The following is a 17429-nucleotide window of genomic DNA, read 5'->3' as shown; positions in this document are numbered from 1 at the left end:
TCTGGGTCTGACTCTGGGTTCAGCCGTAGCCAGCATGCTTCTTCCTCTGGACAAACTCCAGACATTGCAGGCAGCAATTAGTCTACTGCTGTTCAACAGATGGTCATCCCTCCGGACTTGCATGCGGATGCTGGGCCTTAGTGTCTACTTTCAAGGTGGATCTGTTTGCAAAGTTCCATACGAGGTCCCTGCAAAGGGAGATTCTGGCCAAATGGGACAAGACGCCACAGTCTCTGGACAATCCGATCTGGCTGAGCCAGGGAATGAAGGAGTCCGATATGGTGGCTTCCTTCTCCGGTGCTTCGGCTGGGCAAATCCTTCCTCCCTCCCCTTGTACTGGACCAGTGATCTCTACAGATGCCAACCTGTCCAGCTGGGAAGGCATCCTTGGCAAAAATTCTGCTCAGAGGATCTGGACGCTGGAAGAGTCCAGACTACCGATCAATATCTTGGAACTCTGAGCGATCAGACTGTGCCTGGACCATTGGACAGATTATCTTCAGGGATGTCCAGTGCGCTTTCAATTGAACAATACCTTGGCTTATGTCAATCACCAAGGGGGCACAAAAGTGTCCTGGCGACTCTGGAGGTAGCCGGCATTCTAAGGTGGGCAGAACAGTTTTTTGTTCCAGCCCACTTTGCCGTACACATTCCCGGGGGGTGGAAAATTTGCAGCCGGATTGCCTCAGTCGGCAGGCGTTTGACCACGGAGAGTGGTACCTTCATCCGGAGGTTTTTCATCAGTTGTATCTCCGGCGGGGTATCCCCAAGTGGATCTGTTGGCGTCTTGACTCAACAAAAAGGTGCAGCGGTTTGTGGCTCGGTCACAGGATCCTCTGGCAGACTCCAGACGCGCTGGTGGCCCCTGTGTCCATTAAACAAAAGAGAAAATGGGCGTTGATCAGAAGTTGGTCTTTAGTACTATCAAGGGCCAGATGTCTGCCCTGGCAATTTTTCTTTCAGCGACTCCTAGCCACACACTCTTTTTAGTTCGTACCTTGATTCAGGGGGTTAGACATGTGGCTCCAGAAACCTCGGTTTTAGAATATTCGGGAGATTCCCTTGCCTACGTTATCCCAGAAGGTGACGTTCTTGGTGGCTATTACCTCAGCCTGCAGGGTATCAGAATTGGCAGCGTTATTGTTGCAGTCCCTATTTGGTGGTCCATAGGGATAAAGTGGTTCTTTGTCCCTGTCTATCATTCCTGCCCAAAGTTGTCTCTTACTTCCATTTGAATAAGGACATTGTGTTGCCTGCCTTGTGTCCCAAGCCAGCTCATCCCAATGAATTTGCCCTGCATACCTTGGATGTGGTTCGTGCGATTCGGGTGCATCTTGCAGCTACGAGTCCTTTCAAAGGTCAGACTTGCTTTTTGTGGTTTCAGTCGGACCAAGAAAAGGGTAGCCGAAGAAGCGACCAGCCATCTCTGGATGGATCAGACAGTGACTCAGGCCTATTCCATTAAAGGTCAGGTTCCACCTTTCCCTGACACGGCGCATTCTACTCTGCTGAGTGCTTCTTGGGCCTTTCCGTCATCAGGCATCAATATCCCAAGTTTGCAAGGCAGCCACTTGGTCGTCGGTGCATACCTTCACAAAATTCTATAAGGTATATATTTTGGCATCTGCAGATGCTTTTTGGCCGCAAAGGTTTGCATGGTGCTGTTTAAGAGGGGCAGTTCCCTCTTGAGGAGTGTTTTTTTTTTTTTTTCTTCTTTAAACCTTTAATTTTTCAGACGGGCTCCTGTGACCCAGTTAATGCTACGGTGTCCTGATTAAGGGCACTTATGTCTAGCCTTGGGTTATTTTCCCCGCCCCTCATTTTCCGTTTAGGCACTGCTTTTGGGCGTCCCAGTAGTTATGATTTATGGAGGGCTGTGTCCGTCTAAAGAAAGAAAATGGGATCTTTATACTTGCCGTAAAAAAATCAATTTCTCGGCGTTCGGACACAGCACCCACCCCTCTATGGAGTTCTGATTCTTCCAATTCTGCTTTCTACTAAACTGATTACCTAGAGCAGAGAGGGGGTTTATATACCAAGCTGAGGACAGCCCATGGGCATAGCCAGGTGTTTTATGTTCTACCTAGTCCTTCTTCTCCTGGAGGAGGCAATATAATCCACTAGTTATTTATGGAGCGCTGTGTCCGTCGAACTCAGAGAAATGGATTTTATGGTAAGTACAAAAATCCAATTTTTTGACTTACCATAAAATCCATTTCTCTGATGTTAATTGACGGACACACCACCCACCCCTCTAGGCAGTTGTAATTTTTCTGACATTGCTTGTAACAAAACAGAGCACCTATAGCAGAGAGAGGGATTATATCCCCTGGCACTGCCCATAGGTGTAGCCAGATGCTTTCTGCCTAGTGTCCTACTCCTGTAGGGGGCAGTGTAACCCAATGGTTATGAAGATCAGGAGCTGTGTCAGTCAATGAACATCAGTAAAATGGATTTTGCGGTAAGTCAAAAAATATTTTTGAATCCTTTATGAAGTTGCCGGGATTAGTTGCCAAGATATTTCATATACTGTGAATAAGGCAGCTTCCAATTTAGGTTTGTTGGCCTTGTCATAAATATTACAAATCAAATCTTGAGGAATTGGGGCGCTGTATTTATTTCTTTATTTTGTTTACCCTGCGAACGGCTGAATCTGATCACTTCCAAGCTTACCAGCGGCTCCAGTAACCACTTTTATCTGTTGCCCAATCACCCACAGTAAAAAATTATATCTGGTTATGGCAGGAGCTCCTGCCATAACACCGATATTTAACGTCAATGTTATGACGTGTGTGTGTATTTACTGTGGGTGGTCAGCAAGTTGATAGTAAGCATTACTCCACAACCCCCTCCTATACATTACAAAAGGAGTGCAGGTATGGATTTTAAAGCAAGTAAAAAGCATTTAAACCAATAACTACTAATTAATGGGTGCAGTAAGTAACTACCAATTAATGGGCGCATGTAACAAATTTTTAGAGCAGGTGTTATCCCAATTTGGTTGCAAAAGTGACATACGCTTGAAGCCAATTTTCCAGTATATCTGATGGTAGCCACACTGAGACTTTGGAAACATTATCCTTTAACAGTGAGAGTAATGTTGGTTATGAATAATACATAGTTTACCATAGGCATTCTGCAGCTAATTTTTTTTTTTTTTTAATCCCCAAGGCTTAATTTGTTAACCATTCATTGGTGTTGTGTGCCTGCAAGGTACCCTCTCATAAATGAAGATGTAGGTTGTCACCAAAAAGCTCTTATTTGATCCTTTTGTCACATTTAGCTAGGCTAATGAATCTCTTTGGACAGGACTTGTAAAGGTCTGTGCTCCATATATTTGTAATTATTGCACATTTAATAAAGGATGAAACTCCCCAATCAGATCATTGCCTCTGAGCCAGTTTAACACTGATCAGAAACACCTATGGTTTTCAAAGCGAAGTCTTGGAGTGGTGATAAGCTGTTCTAGAAAGATGTTGATTACTAAATCTGTTTAAAGGGCGCCATAGATGCTGTATACAGGGATTTAAGAGCGTGCCACCAGTGCCCATTTCTGAATGTAGAGAAGCTGGTCCCTGTGGCCTCTTCTCACTCCCTCCAGCAGTTGCATACCCTATGACCTAAAGCACAATGCAGGGCCCATAGTCCTGCAATGGATGTGAGGATGCAGAGTGACAGTCCAGAAGCTGGAGCACAGGGCAGTATAGGAGAACTCTGACTTCTGAGAAGCGAGAATCAGGTAAATAAGTGTTTTTTTGGTGGTGTCTTAGTCATAAAGTGGGGGCAGTACCACTGTAAGGAAGAGATTTTGGTTTCTCCAGAGATGGGCCACGTTATGGCAGACTTAACTAGATAGTAGTTCCCTCCAACCCCTTCTCATTGGTTATACCATCTACTCCCAGTCTTCCTTCCGGGTTCTGACTCTGATGATGTCACTTCCACTCATGAGCTATGCCGTAAATATGTGCTTAGGTTTGCATATGCGGCTCAGTGCGCACACATGCTAGACACCAAGAGTCTGTTCTGCCATAAAAATCCTCCTGTCGTGTGTGTGTGTGTGTGTGTGTTTTTTTTTTCTTGAAGTTAACTTTCCTTAGTGGTAACACTGGTGTCCCATTTCCCTGGTGCGCAACATGCAGCCCTTTGGTATTTGATGTGCAATCTTTGGACCTCAACAGTCTGTATTGGGAACATTGATTAGGGGTAATAGCATTGATCTGTACTAGCCTTATGTAACCTACCCAGTTTCATATTCTGCAATATATCCCCAACCAAAAACGTAGACTGACAACACTCTGATCCTCATTTCCTCTATGAAGTCTGAAGTTTGACAGTCCGCTCAAGCATTACATATATTGAACATCACGTGCGGCTCTTTGCTGATGTCAAGGGCCACATTTGAGGCCCTCTTTAGTTCAGAAGTTACCTTGCGAAGGGATAAAATGGACATGATGGGCCTTATGCATGTTGGCACTCCCAGTTTTTATATGGGAGGTTTATTTAAAAACTATACACAATATTGATTTCTATTTTTTGTAAGGAGAGTTGCTTTGTTTCCAAAAGCACTTTCTGAAAACTTTGCAGTTGCTTGTCATGTTAATAAGCATTGTATGACATGTTGCAGTATGACAGCTCTTCAGATCACGGAAGTGTTTTGCTGTGTTGAGGAAAAGGGGAATGGGGTAGGACAGGGTCTACTTGCTTTTAGACTTGTTATGGAGGAACTGCTGAGTTAGCTGGTTTTCACGCTGAGGAGAGGTGAGTTGGCACAGTGCCGCTGTGCCATCCGCTGCCTCTGCCATTGTTTGCACTGCTTGCTAAGTGTTATCTGTTCTCTCTTATGCTGCCGAACAGATGTTCAGTATGCTGAAAGCAATCTCAGCCATTCTGTCTGCTGCCACACAGGCAGAGACCTTTCCACTGCACATAGTGTTTTTCTAAGGGAAAAGATGGTGTAAGTGTGATCCGGTTTATAAGAATCCTAATAATGGCGTGTGTGGTGCCTGAAACATCCATGATCATTTTACCGGCTTTTCACAACACGATGGACAAATGTGACTATGCTACAATCTATTGATAATGAATATTTCACCCAATAGGTGTATACCATAATCTATGGGTAGTGAATACATAGATAAAAAGTACTAATTTTCAAAGTTTTTTCTGTTGTGATTTTGCTTTCTTTTGAGCAAAATGCTTTTTTTTTTTTTTTTTTTTTTTTTTTTTTTTATGGTGTAAATGTGCACAGCATTTTAATGTAACAATTCCCATTATTTTTCTTAATGTAGTGACTGTGTTTTTATCTTTTGCAGGCTCCGGGTTCAGGACATTTACACCCTTCTACTTTCTAATCGAACCAGTGGATACTGTGACTTTACGTGGGACTCCAGCCATTCTGAACTGTTCTGTATATGCTGAACCTTCTGCAAAAATCGAATGGAAAAAGGATGGGACTTTTTTAAATTTGGTGTCTGATGACCGGCGGCGACTTCTTCCAGATGGATCTTTGTTTATTACCACTGTTGTACACTCCAAACACAACAAACCAGATGAGGGGTTTTACCAGTGTGTGGCCACCGTGGAAAGCTTGGGCAGTATTGTCAGTCGCACTGCAAAACTCTCTGTTGCAGGTGAGAGATGGTGACGATATATATGTAAAGAAGTATATTCAGAGATTTTTGTAAACTACACCACAAGTATTGAGCATTAAAATCATGTTTGTGTGCAGACTGGTGTGAAATGTGGGTTCAGATTATGGAATTGTAACCTTGATTACGACGAGCAGCAGCTACACTTTAAGGCCTCATGCACTGGCCGTTTTTTACAGCTGTTTTTTGCTTCAGACGTTTTTTCTGCAGCCAGTAAGCCCCCCAGCATGTTATACTAGGTTTCAATAGGCTTTTATCAGCGTTTTTTGGCTTGGGCGGTTTATGGCTGGTAAAAAAAAGAAGGAAAATTTTCTGATTAGTGTATTCTGCTAGGGGTTGGGATTCCTCCATCCACCTTGTTTGTGTGGATGGAAGAGTCTTCTTCTTTTTTTTTTTTTTTTCTCATTCCGGCCTCTGGCTGAAAGAAAAGAAGCTATGTTATACATATATATTATATACTGTAGTTTACATTGGTCCATCTTGGATCAATGTAACTGTGTATAACATACCAATGCCCATGGAAGCTGGGAATCACTATTGGTGATCTCCACTTGTTTTGGTATGTCTCCTGAACAGCAAACATGGGAGATTGGCCGCTCAGCACCAGCGGTGTAAAAGAACGCTAAATGAATGCACAGCGATCTGATTGGACAAGCTAAAGACCGTGATGTCACTGCCCTGTCTCTCCACTTTGTCCACTTAGGGAACGCTTTGCATTCAATCAGGAAAATGCAAAGTATTCTCTGGTGCCGTATCAAACCCCACCTCCTGTATTCACAATGCATCAGGCTGACCGTTCAGCATGGAACCTGGAAGCAAGTGGAGATTACTGAAGTAGTGTCTTCAGTAATAGGTGTGTATATATACAGTGCTCACCATTATTTGAGTACACCCCCTTTGAAAAGTAAGATTTTAATCAATATCTCAATTTACACCACTATTTCCAAAATTTTGACACCACTAAGTTTTAGATAACATTTGCTTAGCTCATTCAATGGAAGTAAGGTTAATAATATAATTCAGAATATACCCCACAATAAAAACTACTACATCTAGTATTTTGTATGACCTCCATGATTTGTAAGGACAGCACCAAGTCTGCTAGGCATTGAATGAACAAGCTGGCAACATATTGCAACATCTTGAATGGAAAAAATATAGAACCTATTTTAGAGCCTTGATGCTGGATGAAGAGTGATGCTCAACTTGTCTCTTCAGAATTCCACATAGGTGTTCAATTGGGGTTCCAGATCAGGAGAACTACTTGGCCACTCAATCACTTTCACCCTGTTCTTCTTCAGAAATGCAACAGTGGCCTTAGACGTGTGTTTCTCTATCGCTCATTGACAGACGTAGTCTTCTTGATTCTCAAGAGCTGGGTTATGTTGTCTCCGCAGGAGTAGGACTAGGCAGAAAGACAAAACGTTCTGGCTCCACCTTAGGGGCAGTCCCTGAGGGTATATCCTCCCCCTCTCTGCTACAGGGAATCAGTTTTTTTCTGTCTAGTCAGGAGTAAGGACCTAAGCTCCTTGCTGGGATCTTTTTGGTCCTGGCAAGAATTTTTCTTTAGAAGAAATATTTTTTAGGTAGTTTTTTCTCCAGTGTTTTTCCTGTGAGATCTTCAAGCAAAAAACGCCGGACTGGGCGACACTAGTGGTCACCCCAGCCGGCCTACGAGCGCGCGCAGACCATTGCATTGCGCTTGGTCGGCCGCGACACATTCAAGTAAGTATGCGGGGCCGGGCGACGGGCTGGATGTTGAGATCCAGTGGTCACCCCGGTTTCTGCCTACGAGCGCGTGCAGACCAGAGCTCCGCGCTGGGTCGGCCGCGACGGAGTCCCAGTGGAGGGACTGACCTTGCGAGTTAAAAGTCTCGCTTGGACGCCAGGAACCAGAGAGTCGAGGCGTCCGGAGTGGTCCACAAACCCCCACCCCGGTGGAGAGGGTATTGTGAAGAGAGGGTGCCTGTCTGTTCGGTATGGTGAGTAAACGTTCCCTTTTTTCTTTCCTCGTTATGAGGCAGTATGTATTATGGGCCCCTCCATACATGGTCAGTATATATCTGACACTAAAAGTCCCCCTTGTAAATACAGTATGTGTTTGTGGGAAGTGGACTTGGTTTGAGAGCTAACACTCTACCCAGCAGACTGTAGCATTACAGCAGACATAGGAGGTATAATCCTACCTTATTTGTAGTGTATCTCCTGTAGATCTATCAATCGCCACTCAGCAGAGATGCAGGTGGATGTGCTGGGAAAAACGATTTCGGCGGCCCGCCGCCATTTTGCCGTAGACCAGGTGCATGCATGTCCTCAGGTCACGCCGGCCGCCATGTTTTTGGAGTCTAATGTCTCCTATATGGGGGCGGCCATGTTTCATGAGCCCAGCTACCTCGTGGAGAGCTGGGAACGCCGGAAGGCGTACACAGGGGGCGGAGCCACGTCCTTCTACCCGGGAAAAAGCAACAGCTCCTTCCAGTCTGTAAAGACAGACGCTGACTGCAGTTGGTTGGAAACTTCACTGCATCGGTTGGTGAGCCTTGGGGGTCCCTCTCTCTCTCTGTGGGATCGAGAAGCAGGTACTCTGAGGGGCGCTATTGCGCTAGGGGGAGACACATAAAAAAAAAAAAAAAATTAAAAAAAAAAAAAGAAGTTTTTTTTGTGTTTTCTGGCAAAGGTGTCCTGAATTATCATGGACCCTGCCACTCATGTATCTCCTCCGGATCCCCTCGAGGGGTCTGCGGGATCCTCCAGCACCCCACTGATGATTAAATCATTGTCCGCTATTATGGAAGCTTGTGTCCCGGGTGGAAGTGGCTTGTCAGGGACAGGGCGCAAGTAAGCGACCCCCGCCTAACCCCTTATTATCTGAAACCTCGGATTCAGACTCTGAGCCTATTTCTGCAGTTGCAGGTACTTCATCTGGTATTGGGCGTTGGTAAACGCACTCATGGTATCTGTTCAAGAGACCTTAAGATTACAGGGTATTCCGTCAGAAATAGCTGAAACTGAAATCCCTTTTGGGACTAAAAACGCATCTAGTGGCGAAGGTTTTTTCCATTGCCCAAATGTTTTGGCAATCCAATCAAAGAAGAATGGAGTCTGCCAAAACGCATTTCTACTATTTCTAAACGCATTAACAGGCGTTATCCGTTTGAGGAAACCCTCATTAAGAAATGGACAGAACCACCTGTGGTGGATTCACCAATTGCTAGATTGAATAAAGCCACGGTTATTCCTCTAGAAGACGCTCCGTCTTTTAAAGATCCAGTGGATCGCGAGATAGAAGCTATGTCTCGCACCATGTTTACCTTGATTGGATCAGCTTTCAGACCAATAATTGCTATTGGTCTGGTTTCGCAGGCTGTAACTGTATGGACCAAGTGGTTACGCCGGGACCTAGAAGAGGTCCCTCAGGCGGTATCAGATTTGTTGGAACAGATGATACAGGGGTTACAGTTTGTGTGTGATGCGGCGTTAGACGCCACTTCATTATTGGCGCGAGCATCTGTCTCAGCGGTGGTTCTCAAGCGTACACTGTGGCTAAAAGGTTGGTTAGCCGACCAAGGTTCCAAAAAAGCATTGGCTAATTTCCCCTTTTTAGGAGAGCGTCTATTTGGAGCCAACTTAGATGAGATCATTAAGGATCTCACGGGTGGAAAGAGCACCTTTTTACCGCAAAATTTTAAAGGTAAAGGAACTCGTCAAAGACGAGGGCCTTCTTTTTCTGCTCACAAGAGGTTTTTTTCGTCCCGTGGGTGAAAAAATTAAGTCCTCCAAAGCTCCTGCAGGAGGCGTCAGGGGTCGTTGGTCGGGCAAGCAAAAGCCCGCCCCCTCTAGACCTGAAGATAAACCGTCCAAAGCCTGAAGGTGCGCCCCCCACCCATAACTGGGGTGGGGGGACGTCTTCGCCGGTTCCCGGATCCATGGCTTTCCAGAATCCCGGACAGATGGGTTTGCGAAGTCATAAGGTCAGGGTACAAGATCGAGTTTCGATCTCTCCCACCGGCGCGATTCTTCCCTTCCAATAGCCGACTATCCCCGGATCGTTTAGACGATCTGTGGAGAGCAGTCACAGATTTACTACAACAAGGAGTGGTAGTCCACGTTCCTTGGACAGAACGCTTTTAGGGGTTTTTTATTCAAACCTATTTACAATACCCAGGAAAGAGGGCTAAGTGCGTCCAATTCTGGACTTAAGGGCACTCAATTCTTTTGTCTACATAAGAAGATTCAGAATGGAGTCCATTCGCACAGTAGCAGCCTTTCTGCATCCAGGGGATGTCCTAGCGTCCATAGAAATCTAGGACGCATATCTTCACATTCCCATTTTCGCAGGACATCAGCGGTTTCTACGTTTTTCCGTAGAAGAGAACCACTATCAGTTTGTGGCGTTACCTTTCGGTCTCGCCACGGCTCCGCGGGTCTTCACGAAGGTGTTGGCCCCAATGTTGGCACTTCTGCGCCAAAGAGGCATATCGATTCTAGGTTACCTAGACGATCTTCTGCTTCATGCAGAGTCTCCTCAGACCTTGCTACAAAACATAGAAATTACTATGATTTCTTTACAGGAATTCGGGTGGCTGGTGAACCAGCAAAAGTCATTTCTGGTTCCCACCCAGAGGCTCGAATATCTGGGTCTAATTCTAGACACAGTCAGGACAAGAGTTTTTCTTCCGGTAGGGAAACTCCGAAAGATTCAATCAGCAGTCCACCAACAGCTGGTCTTCCCTTCGGACTTGCATGAGGGGTCTGGGGTTGATGGTGGCTTCCTTCGAAGCAGTCCCATTTGCCCAGTCCCATACCCGAATTCTTCAGCAAGAGATTCCTCTCAGATGGAATCGGAATCCGGAATCCCTGGACAATCAGATCCGATTGAGCAAACAGACCAGAGAGTCTCTGGTCTGGTGGCTTCGGTCTCCGATGCTCAGCCAGGGAAAGTCATTTCTGCCAATATATTGGACGACAGTGACCACGGATGCCAGTCTATCCGGATGGGGAGGAATTCTCGGTCAGTTATCTGTCCAGGGACTTTGGTCCCCGGAAGAATCCAGGTTACCGATGAATGTATTGGAACTGAGAGCGATCAGACTTTGTCTGATTCACTGGACCGAGCAGCTCCAGGGCAGCCCGGTTCGGATCCAGTCGGACAACGCCACGGCCGTGGCTTATGTCAATCGCCAGGGGGGCACCAAGAGTGTCCGAGCGGCCAAAGAAGTGGCTTGCATTCTTCGCTGGGTGGAACGATTTGTTCCAGCAATCTCTGCGGTGTTCATTCCGGGGGTGGAGAATTGGCAGGCAGATTATCTCAGCCGTCACTCTGGATCAGGGGGAATGGTCCCTCCATTCAGAAGTTTTCCACCAGTTGTGCCTACGATGGGGCACCCCGGATATGGATCTGTTGGCATCTCGATTCAACCGGAAAGTTCAGAGATTCGTGGCTCGCTCCCGCGATCCTCTAGCAGAAACCGCAGACGCACTGATCGCCCCGTGGGGGCAATACCAGCTAATGTATGCCTTCCCTCCTCTTGGGTTACTGCCAAGACTTCTTCGCAAGATAGAGGAGGAAGGAATTCCAGTAATCCTTGCAGCTCGGGACTGGCCTCGTCGAGCTTGTTACGCCGACTTGGTCAGACTGATGGCGGACGTCCCGTGGAGACTTCCTCTCAGGGAGGATCTACTGTCTCAGGGACCGATCTTCCATCCTGCTTTACGATCGCTGGTTTTAAACGGCCTGGTTATTGAGACCCAGGTGCTGAAGGACAAGGGATTGTCAGCTTCAGTTATTCCTACTCTAGTTAAAACAAGGAAAGCGACTTCCAGAAAGATTATCATCGTACATGGAAGTCTTATATTGTGTGATGTGAATCCCTTGGGTTCCATCTACATCTTTATTCGGTAGTCCGAATATTGGCTTTCTGCAACAGGGAGTTGAGCAGAAGCTGGCCTTGAGTGTTATCAAGGGTCTGGTTTCAGCATTTGCTATCTTCTTTCAGAAGCTTTTGTCTACTCATTCCTTGGTGCGGAATTTCATCCAGGGGGTGCGACACCTGGCTCTGCCAGTGCACGCGCCGTTACCATCCTGGGATCTTAATTTGGTGCTGTCGGTTCTTCAGACACCTCCCTTTGAAAATATCAGGGAGATTCCCTTGCCTACTTTATCCCAGAAGGTGGTCTTCTTGGTGGCTATCACTTCTGCACGCAGGGTGTCAGAACTGGCTGCATTATCCTGTTGTTCCCCAGATCTGGTGGTTCATAGGGATAAGGTTGTTCTTCATCCGAATCCATCCTTCCTTCTAAGGTGGTTTCAAAGTTTCATTGAATAAGGACAGTGTATTGTCCTTATGTCCTTAGCCCAATCATCCTCGAAAATTTGCATGGCATTCCGTGGATGTAGTTCGGGCGATCAGGATATACTTGAATACTACGGATTCAATTTGTAAGACGGATTCACTGTTTGTGATCACGGATGGCCCTAAGAAGGGGTTGCCTGTTCTGCTGCGACCATCTTTAGATGGATCAGACAGACGGTGGTATAGGCTTATTTTATCTAAGGGTCGGGATCCCCCGTTCCCTGTTAAGGCGCATTTTACTCGGGCGCTTAGAGTTTCCTGGACCTTCCGCCATCAGGCGTCAGTGGTTCAGGTTTTCAAGGCGACTGTTTAGTCGGTTCATACCTTTACAATATTGTATAAGGTTTATGTGATGGCATCGTCAGATGCCTCTTCTGGCTGCAAGGTTCCTGCAGGCCACTGTTTGAGACTGTTGGTCTACCTCGAGGATTTGTGGGGTAGGTCTCATCTGTTTACTCGATGAGTCCTTTGATACTTCTGGTTGGCTCCGGTTGGGCCTTCTAGATTGGATTTTGATTCTGTCAATCCCACCCCTCATTTTGTGGCACTGCTTCTAGATGTCCCAGCTCTTGAGAATCAAGAAGACTACGTCTGTCAATGAGCGATAGAGAAAAATGGATTTTTGTAAGATCTTACCGTAAAATCCTTTTCTCTTAAGCTCATTGACAGACGTAGTACCCGCCCCTCTATCATTGAGTTGGGTTGGGTTAAATTCTCTGTACTGCTTTAAAACAGAACTGATTCCCTGTAGCAGAGAGAGGGAGGATATACCCTCAGGGACTGCCCCTAAGGTGGAGCCAGAACGTTTTGTCTTTCTGCCTAGTCCTACTCCTGCGGAGACAACATAACCCAGCTCTTGAGAATCAAGAAGACTACGTCTGTCAATGAGCTTAAGAGAAAAGGATTTTACGGTAAGATCTTACAAAAATCCATTTTTTTGGATGATTGTGAGGTTGAAAGTGCATGACCAAAGGCATGTAGTGATGGTAGTATCTTCTTTCAATGTAGAGCAGTACATATGTGAATTCATGATACCATCAATGAAATTCAGCTCCCTGACAGCAGCACTCACACAGCCCCACAGAAGGCCACCAAAATGTTTCACTGTATGGCACCATGCATTTTTCTTTGTTCAGAGTACAGAGTCCCAGTAGTCGTCGTGTTTTTTTTTTTTTTTTCCAGCATGGGCCCGGGCTTATTTTAGGCAGGTTTTTTTTGTACATGTGCTTTTTAGGAGAGGCTTCCTTCATGGACGATACCCATGCATGCCATGCAACTGCAGTGTATACCATATTGTCAGGGGAAACAATCACCCCAATTTGGCCTTCTACTACTTTTAGCTAACTCCAGTGAACTTTGAACTTTCTTTCTTAGGCCTTGTTACCCATCTCTTCCATGTGGTGCCATTGTTCACAGCATGACATAAGAAGGGATTTTCTTTAATGCCCCGTACACACGTACTGATTGTCGGCCGTAAATATTTGGCCGACGACCGATCGGCCGATTGTAGGCTTGTTAGTATGATGCTTCCGACAGCGCATTTTCGGCCGAACAGAATCTGTCGTGCAAGCATTAAAATTTTTGTTGGCCAACACCAGAACGGCCGATTGTTCGCCAGTCAGTATAGATTTCGGCCGACACAGCAGATTTGCAAGACTGGGCATGCTCAGAAAAGAAAGACAAGGAAAGTTAACCATCACATGACATCACTTCTGCAGTCGGCTGTTGTTGGCCGACAAAATTCGTGTGCAGTTTTCAACAGACACAACAGCCCTGGACAAAAGACGGCCAATCGTTCGGCCGACGATCGGTACGTGTGTACGAGGCTTGAGTAACATCCTTTTACAATCCACTATCTGCTGGACACCTGTTAAATGAATAATTACTCACCTGTAGTGGAGTTCTTACTAGGATATTGCTGTAAAAAAAAAATTTAGCTTTGCTCATAAGACTTTCAATGGGGTATATTTATTTTTGCTACATGGTCTTGAAAGAATTTGTTAGGAAAAATACTTTTTTGTGTGTGCAATATAACAAATCTTGGTTGCAATCAATGGCCAGCATTTTGTGAGAATATTTTGTAGTATAGTGTCCCATAGAAAATGTTGATTAGGAAAGTAAAGGTTTTCTGACAAATTTACTCATTTATGCTGAGCACTGTCTGTGTGTGTGTGTAACAAGTTACATTGGTAACTGGACCAATATAACTATGTATAACATACCAATGCCTGGCATTATTCTTTTAATAATGTGTAAGTGGAACACTTTTTCAAGTATTTTACCTCTACAAGTAGTCGTCAGGACAGTGCCTTCATATTATCGTTTCTCCATAAAGCGTGCACACTATCTATATTTAGTTATGCATGGTCGGTTTTGTCTTCTGGACTAAGATGTTCGCAAAGAAATTGTCTTTTTATTTACCAGGAGGTAAAACCACCGGCTTTTAGAGTCCCTTTTCCACTGCTATGTAGTTTTGGTTATGGCATCCAGTTAAGACCACATAGTGAAAAAAGTAAAAGATAATGATCGCGCTAAATGTCCAAAAACAGCAGCCAGCACAGTACTTGAATTGGTGTAAACAGTATAAACAATATGTGCAGCGCTAAACGTGATTAACCTAAACTAATGAAAATAGACCTAATATGGTAACCTTAATGGGCTAAACCAGTAGTGAAAAAATATAAAGATGTGATAAACTAATACACAATGATTCAAAAGTAAATTGTCAAAAATGATAAATGGTGTAAAAAAAAAAGTTATTGGCACAATGAACGTAAAACCAGAATTCTCCAAACGCATGCGAAAGGATCCTTTTATTCCTCGGTCTTCCAATCTCAAATCTAAGACCGGAAGATACTTTTGTTAAATGATATGGCCTCCCAACCAGCCAAGATTGGTTCCAAGGCCTCTTTCCAGTGATCTGGCGCATCCACTTGTAAGATTCAGGGCTGTCTGTCAGCCTTCAAGTCACAAAAAATTTAGCCGCCTGGCTCCAAAGTGTAATTTCCAGAGGCTACACACTGGAGTTCCACATTCTGTCTCCCTCTGCTTCACGTTTTTAAACTTGTTTACTTCCTCATCACGACCGGCAGATCTGCTTGTTGCTGTCCAGTGGTTCTTGTCCTTGTACCAACAGATAACTGCTTTCAAGTTTTCTACTCTAACTCCCCCTTTTAATCTGCCCCCCTCCTCCACTTATGCTGGGGCCGATTTGGTTGTCTGGTCCACCTCCTGGGATGGGGGCAGGGTGCGCCACCAGACTATCATCTGTGCGCGTGGTTGTACCTCCTGCCAGGGCCCCCTGTCCTGTCTGGGCCTGTCCTTGAGGCCTAGGAATCCCTCCTGGGTCCCTGGGAGCCTTGTGGATCTGGCATTTGGCTGTAGCCTGTGTTTCTGTGCATGGTGGCCAGGTTTGTGTAGTGCGGTGGCCATATTGCGGTGGTTTGCCATTGAAAATAGCGGCAGCCATGACAGTGGAGCCCTGTGGGAGGCGATTTCATCCCCTGGTGCTGATTCACTTCCTGATTGCCGCATGTGGAGTGCAGATTATCCTGGTGGCTTCAGTTGCCTGTTTCTGCTGGGTGGTGAGTCTGGTGGGGTTCTCTCCCTCTGCTGAGGATCGCTTGGTGCTTGTGCCTGGCGACCATGTGGTGCTGCCAGCATGGTGGGGGTTGTCACTTTGCAGTGTTTTTACTCTTTGTGGGGTCCCCCTGGTGACTTGTGGAGTCTTTGGAACACCTCTCTCCACCTGGCCCCCTCTCTGAGGCTGCGGAACACTCCGGGTTCCAACCATCCATCGCAAAAAGCGCCCCCCTGCCTTACCCTGCTTCATCTGTCTCAGCAGATCCTGAATCTGATTCAGCCCCTGCGGACGTGGTCACCCTGCTGGGTCTGCTACCACGCGCCTGGAATCCTCAGATAGTAAGTATGATTCCTCCACATCTGGGACCACGCAGGAAAAGGCACTGGTGGAAGTACTAATTGTATCTGTGCGTGAGACCCTTAAGATGGAGGACGCAGCTGGAATGGAGGCGCAGGTACCCTTTGGCACTCACAAGCCATACAGAGCGGCAAAGGTGTTTCCTTTCCCTGCCTATTTTGACAGAATTGTCGCTAAAGAGTGGGGACGACCAAAGCATCCCCGTAGGGTTCCTAATGCGGTTTACTGTGCATTACCCCTATAAGGAGTCCCTTCTTAAGATGTCGACTGTGCCACTGGTGAGAGTCCCCGGCCTTTAAGTATCTGGCTGACTGGAAGGCAGAGGCTGTGGCCCACAATATGTACACTCTGGCTGGTTTGGCAATGAGGCCGGTATTCACCATTGCCTTAGTGTCGCAAACTCTGATCAAGTGGGCTAAGCTATCTGGGCCTGACTCTGGACTCGGCCTTAGCCAGAGTGCTCCTACCTCTGGAAAAACTTCAGGAGTTGCAGGCTACGATTCGCCTCCTGCTATCCAACAGATAGTCGTCCCTCCGGACTTGCATGCAGGTGCTGGGCCTGATGGGGTTTTACCTTCGAGGCGGTTCCGTTTGCACAGTTCCATACGAGGTCCCTGTAAAGAGAGATTCTGACCAAATGGGACAAGACTCCGCAGTCTCTGGGCAATCGGATCCCGCTGAGTTGGGGAACGAGGGAGTCCCTGAGTCCCTGATATGGTGGCTTTGTTCTTCAGGACTTCGGCTGGGAAAATCCTTCCTCCCCTTATATTGAACAGTGGTCAACACGGATGCCAGCCTATCTGGCTGGGGAGGCATCCTCGTCAAGCATTCTGCTCAGGGGATCTAGACACTGGAAGAGTCCAGACTGCTAATCAATGTCTTGGAACTCTGAGTGATCAGACTGTGTCTGGAACATTGGATGGATCCTTGTCAGTTTTCCAGTGCACATTCAATTGGACTATGCCATAGCTGTGGCTTAGGTCAATCACCAAGGGGGCGCAAGAACTGTCATAGCGGCTCTGGAGGTAAAAAAAAAAAAAAATGTAGGGTTTTTATCTTCCATTACTCTGCTGCTCCTCTTCCTGGACCCTAGCTGTTTAGACCATCATGTGCCAAGTTCATTGTTGACATACGTGCTACCAAGCTGTTCTATTTGTGAACATTATGATTCCCTCTGAGTGATAGATAATAGGGCTGCGCAATCCAACAAATGAAGTTTCTTAAAGTGATCAACTCAAAGTACTGGGCATACAAAGGCCTTGTGTACACAGGCCTCGAAATGGAACAGGACAGTCATTCTTCATAAGCACCTTCTAAACTCTCCCTTACCCTGGAGCTAGAAAATGTATTAACCAGAGTGTAAACCCAAGCCTGTGGTGAGATATCTGCCTGTACTTGTTCATTTAGCCAGGATCCACTGTGATGGCAAAAATCTGGTGAAAGAAATTAGCATTTGATCTCCTGGAATTTGTTGCAAGCAATGTGGTT

General features: G+C 46.0%; 1 protein-coding gene across 5 annotated transcripts in view; it reads left to right on the top strand.

Annotated features, from left to right (window-relative positions):
• NEO1 (neogenin 1) overlaps positions 1-17429 on the top strand; it is a 306375-nt gene that overhangs the window by 166781 nt on the left and 122165 nt on the right. For all 5 annotated transcript variants that reach the window (XM_082257066.1, XM_082257065.1, XM_082257064.1 and 2 more), the window contains exon 2: positions 5313-5630. In XM_082257066.1, the coding sequence (XP_082113192.1) occupies positions 5313-5630 (318 nt within the window). The remainder of the gene's footprint in view (positions 1-5312; positions 5631-17429) is intronic.

The sequence above is a fragment of the Pelophylax lessonae genome (genome assembly GCF_965119305.1).
Source record: "Pelophylax lessonae genome assembly, chromosome: 4".
Lineage (NCBI taxonomy): Eukaryota > Metazoa > Chordata > Amphibia > Anura > Ranidae > Pelophylax > Pelophylax lessonae.
This window is presented reverse-complemented; position numbering and strand designations above follow the sequence as displayed.